The following is a 16533-nucleotide window of genomic DNA, read 5'->3' as shown; positions in this document are numbered from 1 at the left end:
ATAAATGGATAGATGGATGGCTAGGGGAATGTGTGGATGGATGAGTGGGCAGATAGATGGATGAGCTAATGGGAAGAGTAAAGAGTAGGTGAATAAATGATAGAGCAATGGATAGATGGACAGATACTTGGGTGGTGGGGGATCCATATGGGTAGGGGTAGATGGGGTGAATATACAAATGAATGAGTGAATAGGTAGGTGGATTAATGACTAAATGGACAGATGGGTGGCTAGAGGGAAGGACAGAGTAATTGGCTGTGTGAGGGGGAGAATGGATGGATAAGTGGGTGGTGGGTGGGAGGAGGGATGGGCAAATGGACAAATCAGGAGTGTGATGAGCAAATGGAGGATTACATGGATGGATAAGTCCATTGAAAGGCAAAAATTGGCCCTGCATTACTGCTCCCCCATCACCACACACCTTTAATTGTTAAAGGTAAGGCGTCCTCTGTGTGCCATGCCCCTTTCACATCACTCCATTTATTGCTCCCAAAGACACTATCAAGCTGGGGTAACTCTCCATCCGACAAAGAGAAAAACAATGCAAGTCACTTGCTCAAGGACATAAGTCAGTGGCACAGCTGGGGCTTGAACCCACCCATGCCTGAGGCACTTGGTACCCAGTGCTCTTGCTACCCAGGAGCAGAGCCCTCTAGCGGAGGAGGCATGATTTGAGGCTCCTGGATGTGGACAGATGATGGAGACTGCACCTCAGAGTGGGGCCTGCCTGGGGGAGAACCTGCTATGGAGGTGGGACCTGGCTTGTCCCCATCTGTACTCCCCTTACCGCCCCCCCCCACGACGTTTCACATCCGCAAACAGGACAGTGCTCCAGTCCCACGGCAGCAATCTTGGTTAGAGCAGGACTCTAACCCCTCCAGCACCACTGGGGAGCAGCTTTGGGGGCCTGGCCTCTAGAAAAACACCCCCCCACCAGTTTTCCCCCACCCCCCCTTCTTCAGCCTAGGGGGCAGGGAGGGGACACAGCGCTGCATCATTCCCCGTGGCACTCCCCGCTCTGGGGCCATTAACAGACGCCTCCCCATCGATCGGATCTGCTAAGTGCTGCTGATTCAGACGGGTGGGGGTGGGGGCCCCTGGGGGCAGAGGGGGTAGGATCTGGGCAGGAAGAGGGGGGAGTCCAGGAAGGAGGTGGGGAGAATTGGCAAAGCTCCCTGCCACCCCCATTTTCCAGATGACGCGACTGAGACCCAACCAGCTTTGTAGGAGGCGGAGTCTCCCCAGGGTCCCTCTCAGGCAGTCCTAGGGGAGGGGGCTCTGGGAGCCACGAGGCCCCTCCCTGCCTCTCCATCTCCCGGCAAGCTCAGAGGGGCGGGGAGAGAGAGCCAGAGGAGGTGGAGAACTTGGGCAGCTCTGCAGAGTGGGGCAGGAGCTCCGGTGTTTGGTACCCCCAGCCCCACCGCTGTTGCTGCTGCTGCAGCGGGGACACAGGTGAGGACGGCCCTATGGGGAGGGGGAGGGGACCACCAACAGTGCTGTCCTTGTCCTTCCCTGGTCCAGCCCCCAGGCCCTAGCCCATCCTGGGACAGTCCTACTGGACCTTGTCCTTCCAAGCCTCCTTCCAGGGACCCAGCCCCCTCCTCCTGCCTGTGCTGCCTTCTCTCCCAGGCCTGGCTTCTCCTCTTCCTCCTCACGTCCTGCTGCCGCTGCTGCTTCTGCCGCTGCCCAGCACATACCACTAGCCCCTCGGGGTGTGGTTTCCCCAGACCAGCCCCCAACAGTGGGACGCAGCCTGATCCCGGCCTTCCTGGGCTCCTGTAAGGCCCAGGAGCCCCCCTCCCTGCAGACACACCCAACTCCCTTTCAACACCCCACCCTGCCCTCCAACCCATTTTGAGGGGGACCCCGTCTTCCTCTTATCTTAGTCTTTTTTGATTCTCTGGATGCTCTGGGGCTATGCCCAACTTCCTTCCAGTTGAGTCCCAGCCCTGAGGGGTTCTCCAGGTCCCTTCCCTACCCCCTGAACTCTTGAGAGGGTGGACCAGGCTTTCTCAGCCCCCCTGGATACCCTTCTCTACCAGACACCTCTCAGCCTCTGAAAAATAACCTGGCCCCATATCTAACCCTTTAGATACCCCACCCCCTTCTCCAGCCCCGCTAGGGGGCCCCACCTCTCCTTCCTTCCCCAGAACTCCTGTAGAGTGTGGACACCCCACCCCCAGGCTATTCTTGGCAGCTCTAGGCACTCCCAAGACACCTCTCAGCCTCTTTACAAACTCCTGGCTCTGTAGCCACCCCTTAGATGCACCACCCCCTTTCCTAGATCCACGAAGGGGCTCCAACCCCCTTATCTTCTCCCCAGAAGTCTTGAGAGTTTGGACAACCCTCCTCACCTCTCTCAGTTCCTTCAGAATCCCCCTCCAGACACTCTCAGCCTCTTGCAAACACCTCTGGTTCCATTTCTACCCCTCCGGATGCCCCGATCCCCTCTCCAACCCCACTAAGCGGTTCCAGTCCCTTCTTCCTTCCCTCAGAACTCTTGAGAGTGTGGACAACTCCCCAGTGTTTCTTGCTTCATTCTAGACACCCCCAGATACCTCTCAGGCAGTGCTGACCCCTCTAGAATCATCTCAGTCTCTAAACACTCCCTCGGATCCTTTTTGGCACCTCTAGACGCTCCTCTTCTGCTCCTCTCCATGTCCCCTAGCCCCTTCTCACTCCCTCAAGACATCGCCCTGGTCCCTCTTAGACCCTCTACATGTCCCCCAAGCCCTTGCCCATCTCTCTAGGTCCTCCTCCCGGTTCCTCTTGGCCTCTCTAGACACCCCCAGTTTCCTTGTGCGAGTGGCCCAGGGCCTCTCCAAGCCTCCACCATCCTGGAGACAGCCACATTCTCCTAAAGGCCAACCCCTCCCCCACAAGTCTCCGTGGGCCTGGGGCGCGGCAGGATGGCAGCAGGCGTGGCCACATGGCTGCCTTTTGCACGGGCGGCCGCGGTGGGCTGGCTGCCCCTGGCCCAGCAGCCCCTGCCCCCCGCGCCGGGGGTGAAGGCAACTCGAGGGGATGAGGTTCTGGTGGTGAACGTGAGCGGACGGCGCTTTGAGACCTGGAAGAACACGCTCGACCGCTACCCAGACACTCTGCTGGGCAGTTCAGAAAAGGAATTCTTCTATGACGCCGACTCAGGCGAGTACTTCTTTGATCGCGACCCAGACATGTTCCGGCACGTGCTCAACTTCTACCGCACGGGCCGACTGCACTGCCCACGGCAGGAGTGCATCCAGGCCTTTGACGAAGAGCTGGCCTTCTATGGCCTGGTGCCTGAGCTCGTGGGCGACTGCTGCCTCGAAGAGTACCGGGACCGCAAGAAGGAGAACGCCGAGCGCCTGGCGGAGGACGAGGAGGCCGAGCAGGCCGGGGACGGCCCATCCCTGCCGGCTGGCAGCTCCCTGCGGCAGCAGCTCTGGCGGGCCTTCGAGAACCCACACACGAGCACCGCAGCCCTCGTTTTCTACTACGTTACCGGCTTTTTCATCGCTGTGTCGGTCATCGCCAACGTGGTTGAGACCATTCCGTGCCGCGGCCCTGCACGGCGGCCCCCGAGGGAGCAGCCCTGTGGCGAGCGCTTCCCGCTGGCCTTTTTCTGCATGGACACGGCCTGTGTACTCATATTCACAGGTGAATACCTTCTGCGGCTGTTCGCGGCCCCTAGCCGTTGCCGCTTCCTGCGGAGTGTAATGAGCCTCATCGACGTGGTGGCCATCCTGCCCTACTACATCGGGCTCCTCGTGCCCAAGAACGAAGATGTCTCGGGCGCCTTTGTCACCCTGCGGGTGTTCCGGGTGTTCCGTATCTTCAAGTTCTCCAGGCACTCACAGGGCTTGCGGATTCTGGGCTACACACTCAAGAGCTGTGCCTCTGAGCTGGGCTTTCTCCTCTTTTCCCTTACCATGGCCATCATCATCTTCGCCACTGTTATGTTTTATGCCGAGAAGGGCACAAACAAGACCAACTTTACTAGCATACCCGCGGCCTTCTGGTATACCATTGTCACCATGACCACACTTGGGTGAGTGCAGACCCTGTGTGGGGAGCTGCCCGATCAGTCAATTACACTCACCTTTTCTGTAAAATTAAAAAGGTTAGATAAATGATCTCTCTCTCTCTCTCTATTTGAACTTCAATTTGGTCATCTTTAAAAAGTGAGGGAGTTGGATTAATCTCCAAATCCCTCCCAGCTCTGACAATGCCTTAATTTTCAGGTCAGGAGACTTGGGTTCAACAATGGTCTTAGCTGCACTCTTTCTGTTGACCTTGTTTTCTCTGGGCTAGTTTTCCCCTCTGCAAAATGAGAAATGATGATCACTTCAACATCCAGAGGGGATTCAGTGACATCATGGTTATGAAAGTTATCTGAATGTTTCTGGTGCAGGATAAATAGATATTCGCTTTCTATCACCCCTTTTTCCATCTTGAGGACCCATGTCTCCCAACCCTTTAGATTCATCTGCTGTGTGGGGCACTACCTCTGTGGCTCCGTGATTCCTTGATGTTTCCCCAGAACAAGATATTTTCAGCATCATTTTTTTTTTTTACTGCCAGTCCTTGAGAGGAAATGGGATAAACGCATCAAATGAAATCACCAAACTCATGTTGTTCTTAAAGACACTGTCTAGGGCAGATAACTGTGGTCCTTTTCTAAATTCCTATCACTGGGATTAGGTATGCAGTTGCTGCTCAGTATCTGTTGAACGGATACATTGGGATTACTCAGGACCTTAGTAGTAGAACAGAAAAATTGATTTGAGGTTTCTAAGAAGTAGAAATTAACTCTGGTTGGAGTTTCAGGATTGTATTGACAAATACTGAGCACTGAGAACAGGTTGGAACTGGGTATTTTGATGTCCTTTTATCCTATTCAGTCCTCACAACAACCCTGGGAGGATGTCTCATAGTTGAGGACACAGTCAGAGATGATACATCACAGAGCCAGAAATGGCCAAGTTGGAGAGACTTTTAAATGAGTCAAAGTAAAGAAATAAGGAAGAGGCATCCTGGGGGAGGGGGTGGGGGCAAAGGCCTAGAGGCTGAAGACTGCAGAGGCTGCGTTTCTTTGGAGGGGATCTGATTGGTCCTGTGGTTAGAACAAGAGTATGCTGTGTGATTTTGAGCAAATCAGTTATGGAACCTTGCTGAGCTTCACTCCCCCCACCCCCAACCAAACAAGTTGGTAAGATTGGCTCTGCTCCATCTCCATGGGAGGCGGGGTGGTATGGAGGAAGGGAGGGAGGAGTTTCAAGGCTCCCCCCCTATTTTTTAATATGAGGACAGTTTCAAGGCTTCCCCTGGGGGGTGCTACCTAGAGAAGGTAAGACAGACACAAGCAAAACCAACAGAGCACTGCTCCCAGGACTCAGAGCCCCTTAGCTGGCTTGTGGTGGTGGGACTCTCTCTCCGGGAGGCTATATTTACTGCCTCTGACTTCCTCCTTCCCCCCTATGCTTGGTATTAATAGATTTCCAGCTGACTCAGATGCCTGGTGCACGGCTTGGATGGGGGCAGCAAACAGTAGGGGCTGAGGGCCCATTTCTCATTTGACCCCCACTGGTGGCCAGAGAGGTCATTCCCCAATTTTTGCAGAGCAAGAAACTGAGACCAGAGAGTTTGAGTGCCTGGCCAGGGTCGCAGAGTGAGTCAAGTTGGATGGGATGCAGTGGGGGACTGAGGGGTGGGTGGGTATTTTTCTTGACCTTGGCTTACCTCCCCCGGCCCCAGCTACGGAGACATGGTGCCCAGCACCATTGCTGGCAAGATTTTCGGATCCATCTGTTCACTCAGTGGCGTCTTGGTCATTGCTCTGCCTGTGCCAGTCATTGTGTCCAACTTTAGCCGCATCTACCACCAGAACCAGCGTGCTGACAAGCGCCGAGCACAGCAGGTAACTGCGCCTTCCATCTGAGTACCTCCTATTCCCCACACCCCAAGCCAGTCTACTCTTATGTTTGCCTACCTGACCTTCTATCTCCTCCTCTCTCTGTAGAAGGTGCGCTTGGCAAGGATCCGGTTGGCAAAGAGTGGTACCACCAACGCCTTCCTGCAGTACAAGCAGAACGGGGGTCTTGAGGTGGAGAGGGGCCTGGATTGGGGTGGGAGGTGAGCAGTGACGGGAGGAGGAAGGTGCTGACCTCATCCCTCTGCTCTATCCACTCCAGGACAGCAGCAGTGGGGAAGAACAGGCGCTGTGTGTCAGGAACCGTTCTGCTTTTGAGCAGCAACATCACCACTTGCTGCATTGTCTAGAGAAGACAACGGTGAGGTCTAATGAGAGGTGGTGTGGCAGAATGAGGGGGGTCCCTTTGCCAGCAAGCCAGCTCCCTCCTGGGATGGGAGGCTCACTACTAATTGTGGAAATCACACAGGGCTTCCCAGAAGAGGCCCCAGTAGAGCTGAGCCTTGAAGGATGGGCAAGGGAAGGGAAGAGAGAGCGACTTACAGAAAGGAAGGAATGGCCTAAGCAAAAGCCTGGGGGTGAGGTCAGCTTCCTTGTGGTACCCTGTGACCATGCCTCCCTTCTGCCCACAGTGTCATGAGTTCACGGATGAGCTAACCTTCAGTGAGGCCCTGGGCGCTGTCTCGCTGGGTGGCCGCACCAGCCGCAGCACTTCCGTGTCCTCCCAGCCAGTGGGGCCTGGCAGCCTGCTATCCTCTTGCTGCCCCCGCAGAGCCAAGCGCCGTGCCATCCGCCTTGCCAACTCCACTGCCTCGGTCAGCCATGGCAGCATGCAGGAGCTGGACACGCTGGCAGGGCTGCAGAGGAGCCCTGCCCCTCAGAGGTAAGCATGCTGACCTGCTGTGCAACCCCTCTCCCGGGGAAGCTCAGAGCTTGAACCAAGGGGTCTGAGATTTCATGACTCCAGGCCTCCTAGCAAGTCAAGCTCAAACCCAAACTCCTCCATGCTGGAAGCTTGGGCTTATCTTGTCTGGAACTCCTCATTTTTCATTTGTACTTTCAATAAACATTTATTGAGCATCTCCTGTATGCTAGGTACAATTTGGGGCATTTTGGAATTCACTTTAGTTTAGGAGTTTAGTTCAATTTTGGCAGTGAATAGAACAGACAGAAATCCTGACCTTATGGAACTTCTATTCTAGTGAGATGAGACAGTTAAAAAACAAATACACAGATGATGCAGTGTGTTAAGTGCCAAGGAGAAAAATAAATCAGGGATGGGGGATAGAGAGTGTAGAACAGGGTGTGATACAGTTTTAACAGTGTGGTCGGGGAAGGTTTTGCTGAGGTGACATCTGAGCTGAGATCTGAAGAAGGAGAGGGAATGAGCCACGTGGATACCTAGAGGGAGAGCTTTCCAGGCAGAGCAAACAGCCTGTGCAAAGGCCCTGAGGCAGGAATGGGTCTGCATGTTAGAGACACAGCCAGGAAGCTTCTGTAAGTAGAGTGGAGTGAGTGAGGGGGAGAGTGGTAGGAGGTAAAATCAGAAAGGAACAGAAAGGACCAGATTGTGTAGATCTTACAGTAGACTGTTGTGAGGACTCTGGCACTGCAAGGAGTAAGCACAATAGATAACACTTTTATGTGTGTGCTCATTATGTTGCAGACACTACTCTGAGCATTTTGTATCATTTATTATCTTATTTAATCTCTACAACATCTCTGTGAGGTAGAAAACATTGTTATTCCCATGCTACAGATGAGAGAAGAGAGGTTTAGAGTGGTTGAGGTGGGATCAGGACTATTTGACTCCAGAGCCCTCACTCTGCACCACCATAATTAAGGGTGCAGGGGAAGCATTTAGCACAGTGCCAGGGACCTAGTAGGCACTCAGTAAATGTCATGATCGCCGTGGCAAGTATTAAAATAACTTTTTAAGAACCTTCCATCTTCCCACCCTTATCCACAGCCGCTCAAGCCTCAATGCCAAGCCCCATGACAGCCTTGACTTGAACTGCGACAGCCGGGACTTCGTGGCTGCCATCATCAGTATCCCCACCCCTCCTGCCAACACCCCAGATGAGAGCCAACCTTCCTCCCCTGGCGGTGGTGGCAGTGGGGCCAGCAGCACCCTCAGGAACTCCAGCCTGGGTACCCCTTGCCTCCTTCCCGAGACTGTCAAGATCTCTTCCCTATGAGGGACGGGCCTGCCCATCCAGAGCGCTCTCCCAATTCCTGGGGGCTCCCTTCCAAAGCCATATTTTGGGGACGCAGAGAAGGGCAGCCTGGGGACCCCTTCTGCCCCCCACTGAGAACTATGCAATGGAGTTTCATGGAATGGCCCACCTGGTGGGGAAATAGCCAGGGAAAGGGAAACTTCCCCCACCCCAGACAGTTTTCCCTGTGGGAGGTGAAGCACTGGGCTTCCTCAGGCCCCCAGCCTCCTTGCCCCAGCACACTGGGACTGGCCCCTCTACCCAAGCGGGCCTCCTGCATGCTCCTCCCCTCAGGAGTTCTGGCCCAAGAAGAAGAGGTGAAACTTCCTCTTCTCTCTGGCTGAGCTGTGGAGGTTTGGGGGTTCATAGAAGAGAACCCTCACTTCTGATCTGGCCTCTAGAAGAAGTCCCCACCCTCCACCGGGCCCAACAACTCTCAAATTCCGAAGCTTGGAATGCAACCACAGGCTTCATGGGCTGTGGCCTCAGCAGTGACCTTGGTTCAGGGGTCAGGCTGCCTTTCCCAACACACACAGATAGCACAAACACCACCCCCCTTCCCTGGCTGCTGGAAATGGGTCCCCCGCAACCCCGTCCTCCACTGGGCCCCCAGCAAACTCTAGCAATAGCAGCTGCTGCCGTGACATTATGCAAAGCCTCTGCCCAGTTTGCTGCAATATTTACATCTGCCCTAATCATAGGGGCCACCTCTAACTACTCCTCCTTCTCTCTTCTCTGGCTTGCTTCCTTCCTGGGTTGGGCTGGAGTCTGGACTGGCTGAGATAAAAGCCTGGCAGCTGGCAAGAGCTGGGCTGTGTTTGGAGATCATGGGCTGATTCCATGTTCTTGGGCAGGAGTCCAGAAGTGGCAGGGGCTGAGGCCTGGGTTGTTCCTGAGCTCTGGGAGCTGGAGGAGGCAGGAGGAACTTCTTGATCTCCTCCTCCTCCCCCACAATGCCTTTTCACATATCCCTCTCTCTTCTCCCTCTTCGGTCACCTTCAGGAACTCTGTCTGCTCTCAGGCTGAAATCTGGCATCATCTCAGGTTCCCTGTCCCCAGCACTGTCCCTGTGGAGCTGGTGGCTGACAAAGATGTAGTTTCCATCAGTCAATAAAACCTGAGAGGAGAGACAAGGATGAGCACCTCCTGGCTCTGTGGGTTTGGGGGCTGGGTTGGGCTGGAGGGGTTGAAAATACTCCAATTTCAATTCCTTTTAACTAGTAGAAGGGCTGTTAGGGGAAAGGTATGGGAGGTGGATGGTTGCTGGTGTGTTTTGGAAGATGGGGATCTAGGAGAAATGAAAGAGGGTGGTCGAAGAGGTGAATCTGCAGCCAGTGACGTAGGCTAGGAGGTCCTGAGACATGCCCCATGGACATAATCTGCTCTAGCCCCCTCACTCACAGATGGGGAAACTGAGACCCAAAGCAGCACACGCTTGGTTAGAGGAGACTTGAACCCAGGCTTCCTGACAGCAAACAGCTCTGAACTGAACCCTGATGAAAAGCATCTCTCAGTTTGGCGAATTCCCCTTCCCTGTGGATGTCCCCTACCTGTATTCTCTCTTCTGGACTACTGGATATACTAGACTAGTGTAACTGAGCTCTGTAGAGCACAGAGAAGACAGACCTTGGATTCAGGTTGACCTGGATTCCAGTCCCTGGGTGAGAGAATCACTTATCTTCTCTTGCCTCAGGTTGCTAATCTGTGAAATAATCATTCATCCATTCACCAAATATTTATTAACTGCATATCATGTGCTAGCCCTAGGGGTACAAAAATGGGCAAAGTAGACATCATCTCTGATCTACAGAGGTGAGCATGGAAGGCAATTAAGCAATTACAATATAGTGTAGTAGAACCAAGATTAGTGGATTACAGAAGCATATAGATGGCAAGAGAACCTAACCTGGCCGAACAATGAGCTGAAGTTAGCCAGGCAAAAGACAAAAGAGTGAAAATGTTTTAGGCAGAGGGAACAGCATGTGCAATGGCCTGGAGGTTAGAGCGCCAGCTCAGGGCCTTGGGAAACTGAAGGGGTTCAGCACAGCTAGTGAGGAGAGTGTGAGACTGTGACGAGGGTGAGGATGTAGAAGTAGGCCAGATCACAAAAGGCCTTTGAAGCTATGATACAGATGTGGACTTCATCCTAAGGATAATGGGGACCTCTGAAGGCTTATAAACAGGAAAGTCATCGCTAGTTTTGTATTTCAGAAGGATTATTCTGGCTGTGGGGAGTGGGTTATAGAGAACCAGTCCTGGAGGGAGGAAGAACAGTGAGGAGGCTTTTGCAGTTGCCGAGTTGGCAGGTGATAGTGGCTTAGACGGGATAGTGGCAGTAAGAGTTGGAAAGTCAAGAGATTTCAGAGATAGGACTGGCAAGATTTAGGATTGACAGGTATGTGGGAGTTGAGGAAGAGGGAGCAGTCAGGGTTGACTCCCAGGTTTCTGCCTTGGGCAAAGGCTGGAGGGGGTGCCATTCATTCACTGTCAAAGGGAACATCAAAGCTGTTGAGCACACAGTAACAGGCACATAGTAAGTACTTGGTGAAGGTTAACTACAATTATTATCATAAGTTCAGTTTTAGATGTGTAGTGCTGGACAAATATTGAGTAGGGAGTGGGATACATGGATCAAGTGAGATGGTCCTGAGAAGATTCAATGTGATAATGTACACAGGCATTTGGCACAGTGTCCTAAACACAGAAAGCCCAGTAAACGTGAGTCTTCTCCTCCCGTTAAGTCTCAAGAGCAGAAAACACCACCATAGTCTGTTTATTACCAACACCCTTCAGGAAAGAACTTCAACTAGGGTTGGCATCTGAAGGGAGACGTTTAGGTGGCACTCAGAAGAGCTTTCTGATGGCCTGTATATGGCTTGGCTCTTAAGACTGGCAGGGAGCCCTCACCTCTCACAACAACTTCTCGGTTCATGAGCTCATCTCAACTCCATAACTACTCCCTGAGGTAGTCTGGGCAGGCATTATCATTCCCGTTTTACACATGGGTAACCTCAAATTTGAGACACAATGACCTCCTCAAGGTCATACAGTTGGTAATGGTCCACCGTGCCTGGGACTGAGGTCTTCCTGACTCCAAAGCCTGGGATTCTTTCCACTGCACTGCAGTGCAGACTAATTTATTGAGCACTTACTAGATGCCAGGCACAGCACCAGACGCTTTGCAAGCATTAACTTCTGATCCTTAAATTGGGATTATCATTGCCATTTTACAGAGAAGTAGAAATTGAGGATGGGGTGGGTGTTAAATGACTTGCCAGATATCACTCAGAAGGGGCACAGCTAGGATTAGCTTGTAGCTCTCCACCCGTTCAGTAGCAGGAATTTTACCAACCTTATTGCGAGACGCTGGTTGCTGACAGAGCTGGTTTACAAACTTTGCTCGATTCAGGTAAACACCATTGGGGGGACTTGTGGGGGTGGGGAAAGGCTGTGCCGCGCCTGCGCGCTAGCCACAGGGGCGGGGAGGTCAACATGAGGGCAGCGGTGCGCCGGTGCCAGAGTGGGCGTGTCTGCTTCCCAAACACCCACTGTCCCAATGGTGCATGTCTGTCCCAAGGTTGGCCCGTTCGACTTGAGTGGTGGCATGTCTTAACCAATCACTGCAGAACCCGGCCTGTTGCCAGGGTGAAGCTGTGCCCGCCTCTCTACCGGAGGCGGATTTCTGGTGGGTGGAAACGGAAGTGATGCTTCAGGGGCTAGCTAACCTCTGGGAGTGTTGATATTTTCCAGTCAGTCCGGCTGACTGGGGCCAAGTTGGAAGCCCGGAAGGGAGGCGATTTAAAAACTCGTGCACGGGGCAGGCCACGCTGTCCTGTTGCAGTGCCCCCGCCTGCGAGTCAGAGCCTCGGGGAGACAAGAGCACGACGGGACGAAGAGGAAAGGCAAGGAACAAGGGTGCCGACTTTGACTGAAATCTGAGACAGAGGGCAGGGGAGGGCGATCGTTCGCTTCTGATTGGCTCGTGGGCATCATCGAGGACCCACGCAACCGCTTCGATTGGTTGGTGCCCTCAATTGTTGTGGCGGCGGCGAAGATTTTGCCCACGTACTTCCGAGCGAGAGGCGGGGCTGAGCCCCGGCGCGCCTGCGCAACGCCCCGGGCCCCACCCGGTAGTTCAAGAACCTGCGAGGGGGCGGGGCGAAGAGGTGCTTGTTTTGGTTCTGTTTCCTTTGAAGCCGAAGGCCGGAACGAGCATAGCAATAAACTTGCTGGGCTTGGAGAGAAGGCTACGACAAGCTCGCCGCGGTGCCTTCATCTTGGACTTCACATCCGGGTTCTCCGGCCGCGTGACCCGCGCGCCGCCGACGTTCGAAAACCGGTGCCTCGATCTCTTTATCCGGGGCCCGGCGATCCCGTCGTGCTTCGCGCACCACTGTAGCCCCCCTCATCCGGGTCCTCTCCCGGCGTGCCCCGCGCCGAGTTTGGTGGGGGGTACTCGGCGGTGCCGCCATGACTATTCTCCCCAAAAAGAAACCACCGCCTCCCGACGCCGACCCCGCCAACGAGCCGCCGCCGCCCGGGCCGCTGCCCCCGGCGCCTCGCCGCGGCGGGGGTGTAGGCGTGGGCGGCGGCGGCACGGGTGTGGGTGGCAGCGATCGTGACCGTGACTCGGGAGTCGGCACCCGTCCTCGAGCCTCGCCACCGCCTCAGGGCCCGCTCCCGGGGCCACCGGGTGCCCTCCATCGCTGGGCGCTGGCCGTGCAGCCTGGCGCCGTGGCGGGACCCCGGCCACAGCAGGCCTCTCCTCCTCCTTGCGGGGGCCCCGGCGGTCCCGGCGGCGGTCCCGGTGACGCGTTGGGTGCTACAGCAACGGGCGTGGGCGCGGCGGGCGTGGTGGTGGGCGTGGGCAGTGCCGTGGGCGTGGGCGGCTGCTGCTCTGGGCCGGGTCACAGCAAGCGGCGGCGTCAAGCCCCTGGGGTTGGCGCGGTTGGCGGGGCCAGTCCTGAGCGGGAGGAGGTCGGCGCAGGTTACAACAGTGAGGATGAGTATGAAGCGGCTGCAGCGCGCATCGAGGCCATGGACCCCGCCACCGTCGAGCAGGTATGGACGGGGGGTGACGGGTGACTGGGTGTGGTGGACGGGATGCCCAGACTGCGTAGGGACCCAAGGAAGGCTATTTGAGATCGCTCCAAGGGGCCTTTGTCTTCTCTCTGAGACTGGCACTCTTTTCTCTGGTAGTGGGGGTGTGAGAGACCCTATTTCCCCTGCCAAGGACTTGGGGTTAGAGGCCCCAGATAAGATGGAGGACTTAAAAGTGGGGTCTGTGATGTCTCCTAGGGCCGTAGTTGTCATTCTGGGCCCAGGGACCTCTTCGTGTAGGGCCAATAGGTAGGAACTCCCCAGGAGAGACAGGCAAGATGGAATGCCTCCTGAGAGGGGAGTCTCACGACTCTCCAGAGGACCTTGGTCTGTGTTCAGTGACTTGAGATTTCTTCTCCTCTGGGATAAGAGTTTAAGGCTTCTTCTCCAGGGAATACAAGTAAGGTGGAGATCTCAGAGATATGAGTGTCCCCAAGATACCAAAACCGTTTCAGGGGTCTGAGACACTCTATATAGGACAACCCCCTTCTCTTTCTCAGGGGGATACAGCACAGGACCATGCAGCAGTGGGGTCTGAGACTCCCTCTTCTAGAAGTCAAGGGCCTGACACACACACATACATACCCCCCTAAGATCCCCTTCCCTATGGGAAGAAGGGTCAAAACCAACACCCTGGGACCAGAAAGTCTACTAGGGTACATGAGATTCATCCCCTTCTAAGTGACAAGGGTCTGTGCTTTCTCAAAGAGGTCTGAGACCTCTTTGGAGACAAGAGTCTGAATTTCTCTCTAGGAGCTTAAGCTATTTTTAAGGTCTAGACACCCGCCCCCCCAGCACCAGGCCTGAACCTTTCTTCAACAAAATAGGACTCACTGTTTCGGATACTGGAACCTAGGATTGCCCCTGCTTATGGACTGGGGCTTTCAGAGACTGGGTCTGAAGCCTCTTCAGGAGACTGATACCCCTCCACAGAGGTCTTTAGGGGACTTTTCTCCTCAGGGAGTGGTCTGAGAATTCTCTTTGGGCATCTGAGACACTGTGCCAAGGACTCTTGAGCTTTCCCTCAAGGACAAGAGATGCATACATACCCCAGTGGCCAGTGTGTCTCTAGAGGTGAGGTCCAAGCTTCCCCCTCAAGGAACTTAAGGTACTCCTCAGGAGCAGGAGGTCTCCCCTGACCAGATTTGAGCCCTGAGACCCTTCCCTTGGGGCATGGGTAGAGTCCCTGGGGAATAGGGTTCCGCATCTCCCCTCATGAGTTTGAACTTCTCTCAGCATACGTGTACCCCAGTTTTAGAGGCCTTTTGGGGGCATAAGATTTCATGCCTTGGGGACTTGAGCCTAAGCCCCCCTTCCACTTTGAACTAAGTCCTGCGGGCTGCTCATTACTCTTGGGGACATGGGTAAGGTGGGATTCTGGGGGAAAGAGTCTGAGCCTCCTCGCAGGGGCCTGAGCTTCCCCTCTGGGACAAGAGATCCTTCACCTTAGGGAGGGGCTTGAGCTCCCCCCTTGGGTATGAGGCTCCTCCTCCCCTCCCTTCTCCCCCAACCAGGCAATCCTTTCTCACCAGGGAGAGGGACGGGAAGTCCTCCCCAATGTGGCCTGAGGCCTCCCCCATTGGACAGAAGGACCTGGATGCTTTTCACAGTCATAAGAACTCCCTACCTGAGCCTGCTCAGGCTAGGAAGTTCTCCTTACTTTCTGTGAGAAAGGTGTCAGGTACTGGGGACATGAGGACTGAGGCCTACCCTCAAGAGCTAGGAGATGTGTTGAGTCTCTCCCTGACCCAGCTATGCTTCTAATTTCCTGGATCAGGGAAATATTCTGAGCTTCCTGAATTTCTTTCAATAAGCTTTTTTCTTCCCAGAGACAGGGAAGGGGTTTGGGACATCCCCACTGCAGGAAATTCTCCACCCACATTCCTCTCCCTCTTGGTTCAGGTAAATCTTTGTGTACTTCACGGGGGCCAGGGCCAGGGCCTGGTTTTGAGCTCCTGTTCTTGTTCCCTTTCCATGCATTACTACTTCTCCAGGCAGGATAAATCATCTGCCAGGGTGAGGACCAGGAGTTATTTCTTCTCACTGGTTGCAGTAAAGTGTGCCTTTCCTTCTCCACAGAAACGAGGAGTCCCAGGAACAGAGAGAAAGTCATGTGCTGCCATGGTGACTAGAAAGACACCTCCTTACATCCCCTTTGCATCTCCTGGGCTAGGAGTCCCTCCCTTGTAATTGTTCCCATAAGAACATGGAAGTAAAGCTCTGTGGTTGCATGATACCTTCCCTTCCCAATGACGGAGGAGAGGCTTCATGTCCTCCCACTTCTTGGGACAAAGGGAGGAAGAAGATGCTTCTTTTTGCTTCACCTGGTTGAACTTGGGGATGAAAAGAGGGGAGATTCTTCCTGCAGCCCTAGGCTTAGTCCTGAACCGTCACTGGGGGCATTTGTAACCCGGAGGCCAATTAGATCCTTGGGAAAGAGGGGAGTTGTTGAGAGGGAGCCCAGATGGTGAATCTGGTCCTTGTGACTACTCAGACTTATTGTCTGTCCTGGTGCTGTTACTGTATCTACTGCCTTTAGGAGCCCTTTTGACACCCTGGGGGTCCCAGTGCTAGGAAGGTGGTGTTGTCAGGGGTTTCCTTTCCCAGGTATGGCTGCCTTGCCGAGAGTCTCCCCTCTGAAAAGAATGGCTTGAGAGCGTCCTGAGCTTGAGGACGCCACAGAGCATTTTGTGAAGGGGGCCCGTGTGCTGAAGTGGTGGGAGAGGGTGGACCTGACACTGAAGCCAGGATGCCTGGGTTCCCACCCTGGCTCTGATGGGGCTTTTCTGGATGAAGCAGAATAGTTCTGCCTGTGCTCTCTGGGCCACAGTTTTCTCTTTGGTCAGGTAAGGAGCTGGTGAGGTATTGTTTAGCTTTGGGATTTTAGGGAGCTCACACCAAAGCCCTTTGGGCCTGGAGGTGACAGGGAACAGTAGGTGTCTTTCGAGGCAGAACTGGGTTCCTCTCCTCTCTCCCCTGCCTCTGTGTTCCCTCTCAACCATCCAAGCTTGGTGGTCAGGACAAGTCGCCTGGTCAGTGTGAGGCTCAGGGTTGGCAGACAGTGATTTTTGTGGCCAGCTATGCTGTGGTGAATAAGCTCGGGGGTTGCCTGTTGGGAGACCTCTTGGATGGTTTGGAGGTAGGGTTATGTGTAGAAAAAGTTTAGGCTTTGGAGCTGGCAGGCCTGAGTTCAAATCCCAGGATCTCCTGCTTAGCTGCCAAAAGTCCACCCATGCCCAAGGTTATTGAGTGTCTGAATACCTGACCTGGCCCACCTTGGACCTTGGCTGATTCTTCTCTTGAAGT

General features: G+C 54.4%; 2 protein-coding genes across 6 annotated transcripts in view; both read left to right on the top strand.

Annotated features, from left to right (window-relative positions):
• The first annotated feature begins 1138 nt into the window (after positions 1 to 1138).
• On the top strand, positions 1139 to 8694 carry KCND1 (potassium voltage-gated channel subfamily D member 1). Its single transcript, XM_027091261.1, has 6 exons — positions 1139 to 4030; positions 5737 to 5899; positions 6002 to 6085; positions 6174 to 6272; positions 6544 to 6794; positions 7881 to 8694. Exons 1-6 carry the CDS (start codon positions 2910 to 2912, stop codon positions 8107 to 8109), a joined length of 1947 nt encoding a protein of 648 aa, XP_026947062.1. The 5' UTR covers positions 1139 to 2909; the 3' UTR covers positions 8110 to 8694.
• A 3206-nt stretch (positions 8695 to 11900) lies between these two features.
• Positions 11901 to 16533, top strand: part of OTUD5 (OTU deubiquitinase 5) — a 28099-nt gene continuing 23466 nt past the window's right edge. The window contains exons 1-2 of one of the 5 annotated variants that reach the window (XM_027091249.1): positions 11901 to 13188; positions 15307 to 15351. In XM_027091249.1, coding sequence (XP_026947050.1) covers positions 12598 to 13188; positions 15307 to 15351 — 636 coding nt within the window. In that variant the 5' untranslated portion in view covers positions 11901 to 12597. The remainder of the gene's footprint in view (positions 13189 to 15306; positions 15352 to 16533) is intronic. The other 4 variants (XM_027091250.1, XM_027091253.1, XM_027091251.1 and 1 more) reach the window with 4 other exon arrangements.

The sequence above is a fragment of the Aethalodelphis obliquidens genome, unplaced genomic scaffold, assembly GCF_003676395.1.
Source record: "Aethalodelphis obliquidens isolate GAN/ISIS:26980383/991018 unplaced genomic scaffold, ASM367639v1 scaffold71, whole genome shotgun sequence".
In the NCBI taxonomy this organism is placed as follows: domain Eukaryota; kingdom Metazoa; phylum Chordata; class Mammalia; order Artiodactyla; family Delphinidae; genus Aethalodelphis; species Aethalodelphis obliquidens.
Note: the sequence above shows the minus strand (reverse complement) of the source record. Positions and strands in the feature narration are given on the sequence as shown.

What these genes read in the sequence shown, in the direction of transcription:
- KCND1 (XM_027091261.1), top strand. Translation starts at nt 2,910, where the DNA reads ATGGCAGCAGGCGTGGCCACATGGCTGCCTTTTGCACGGGCGGCCGCG. An exon ending in GTCACCATGACCACACTTGG is followed by an intron (nt 4,031 to 5,736) that starts GTGAGTGCAGAC and finishes CCCCGGCCCCAG; the next exon opens with CTACGGAGACATGGTGCCCA. An exon ending in ACAAGCGCCGAGCACAGCAG is followed by an intron (nt 5,900 to 6,001) that starts GTAACTGCGCCT and finishes CTCTCTCTGTAG; the next exon opens with AAGGTGCGCTTGGCAAGGAT.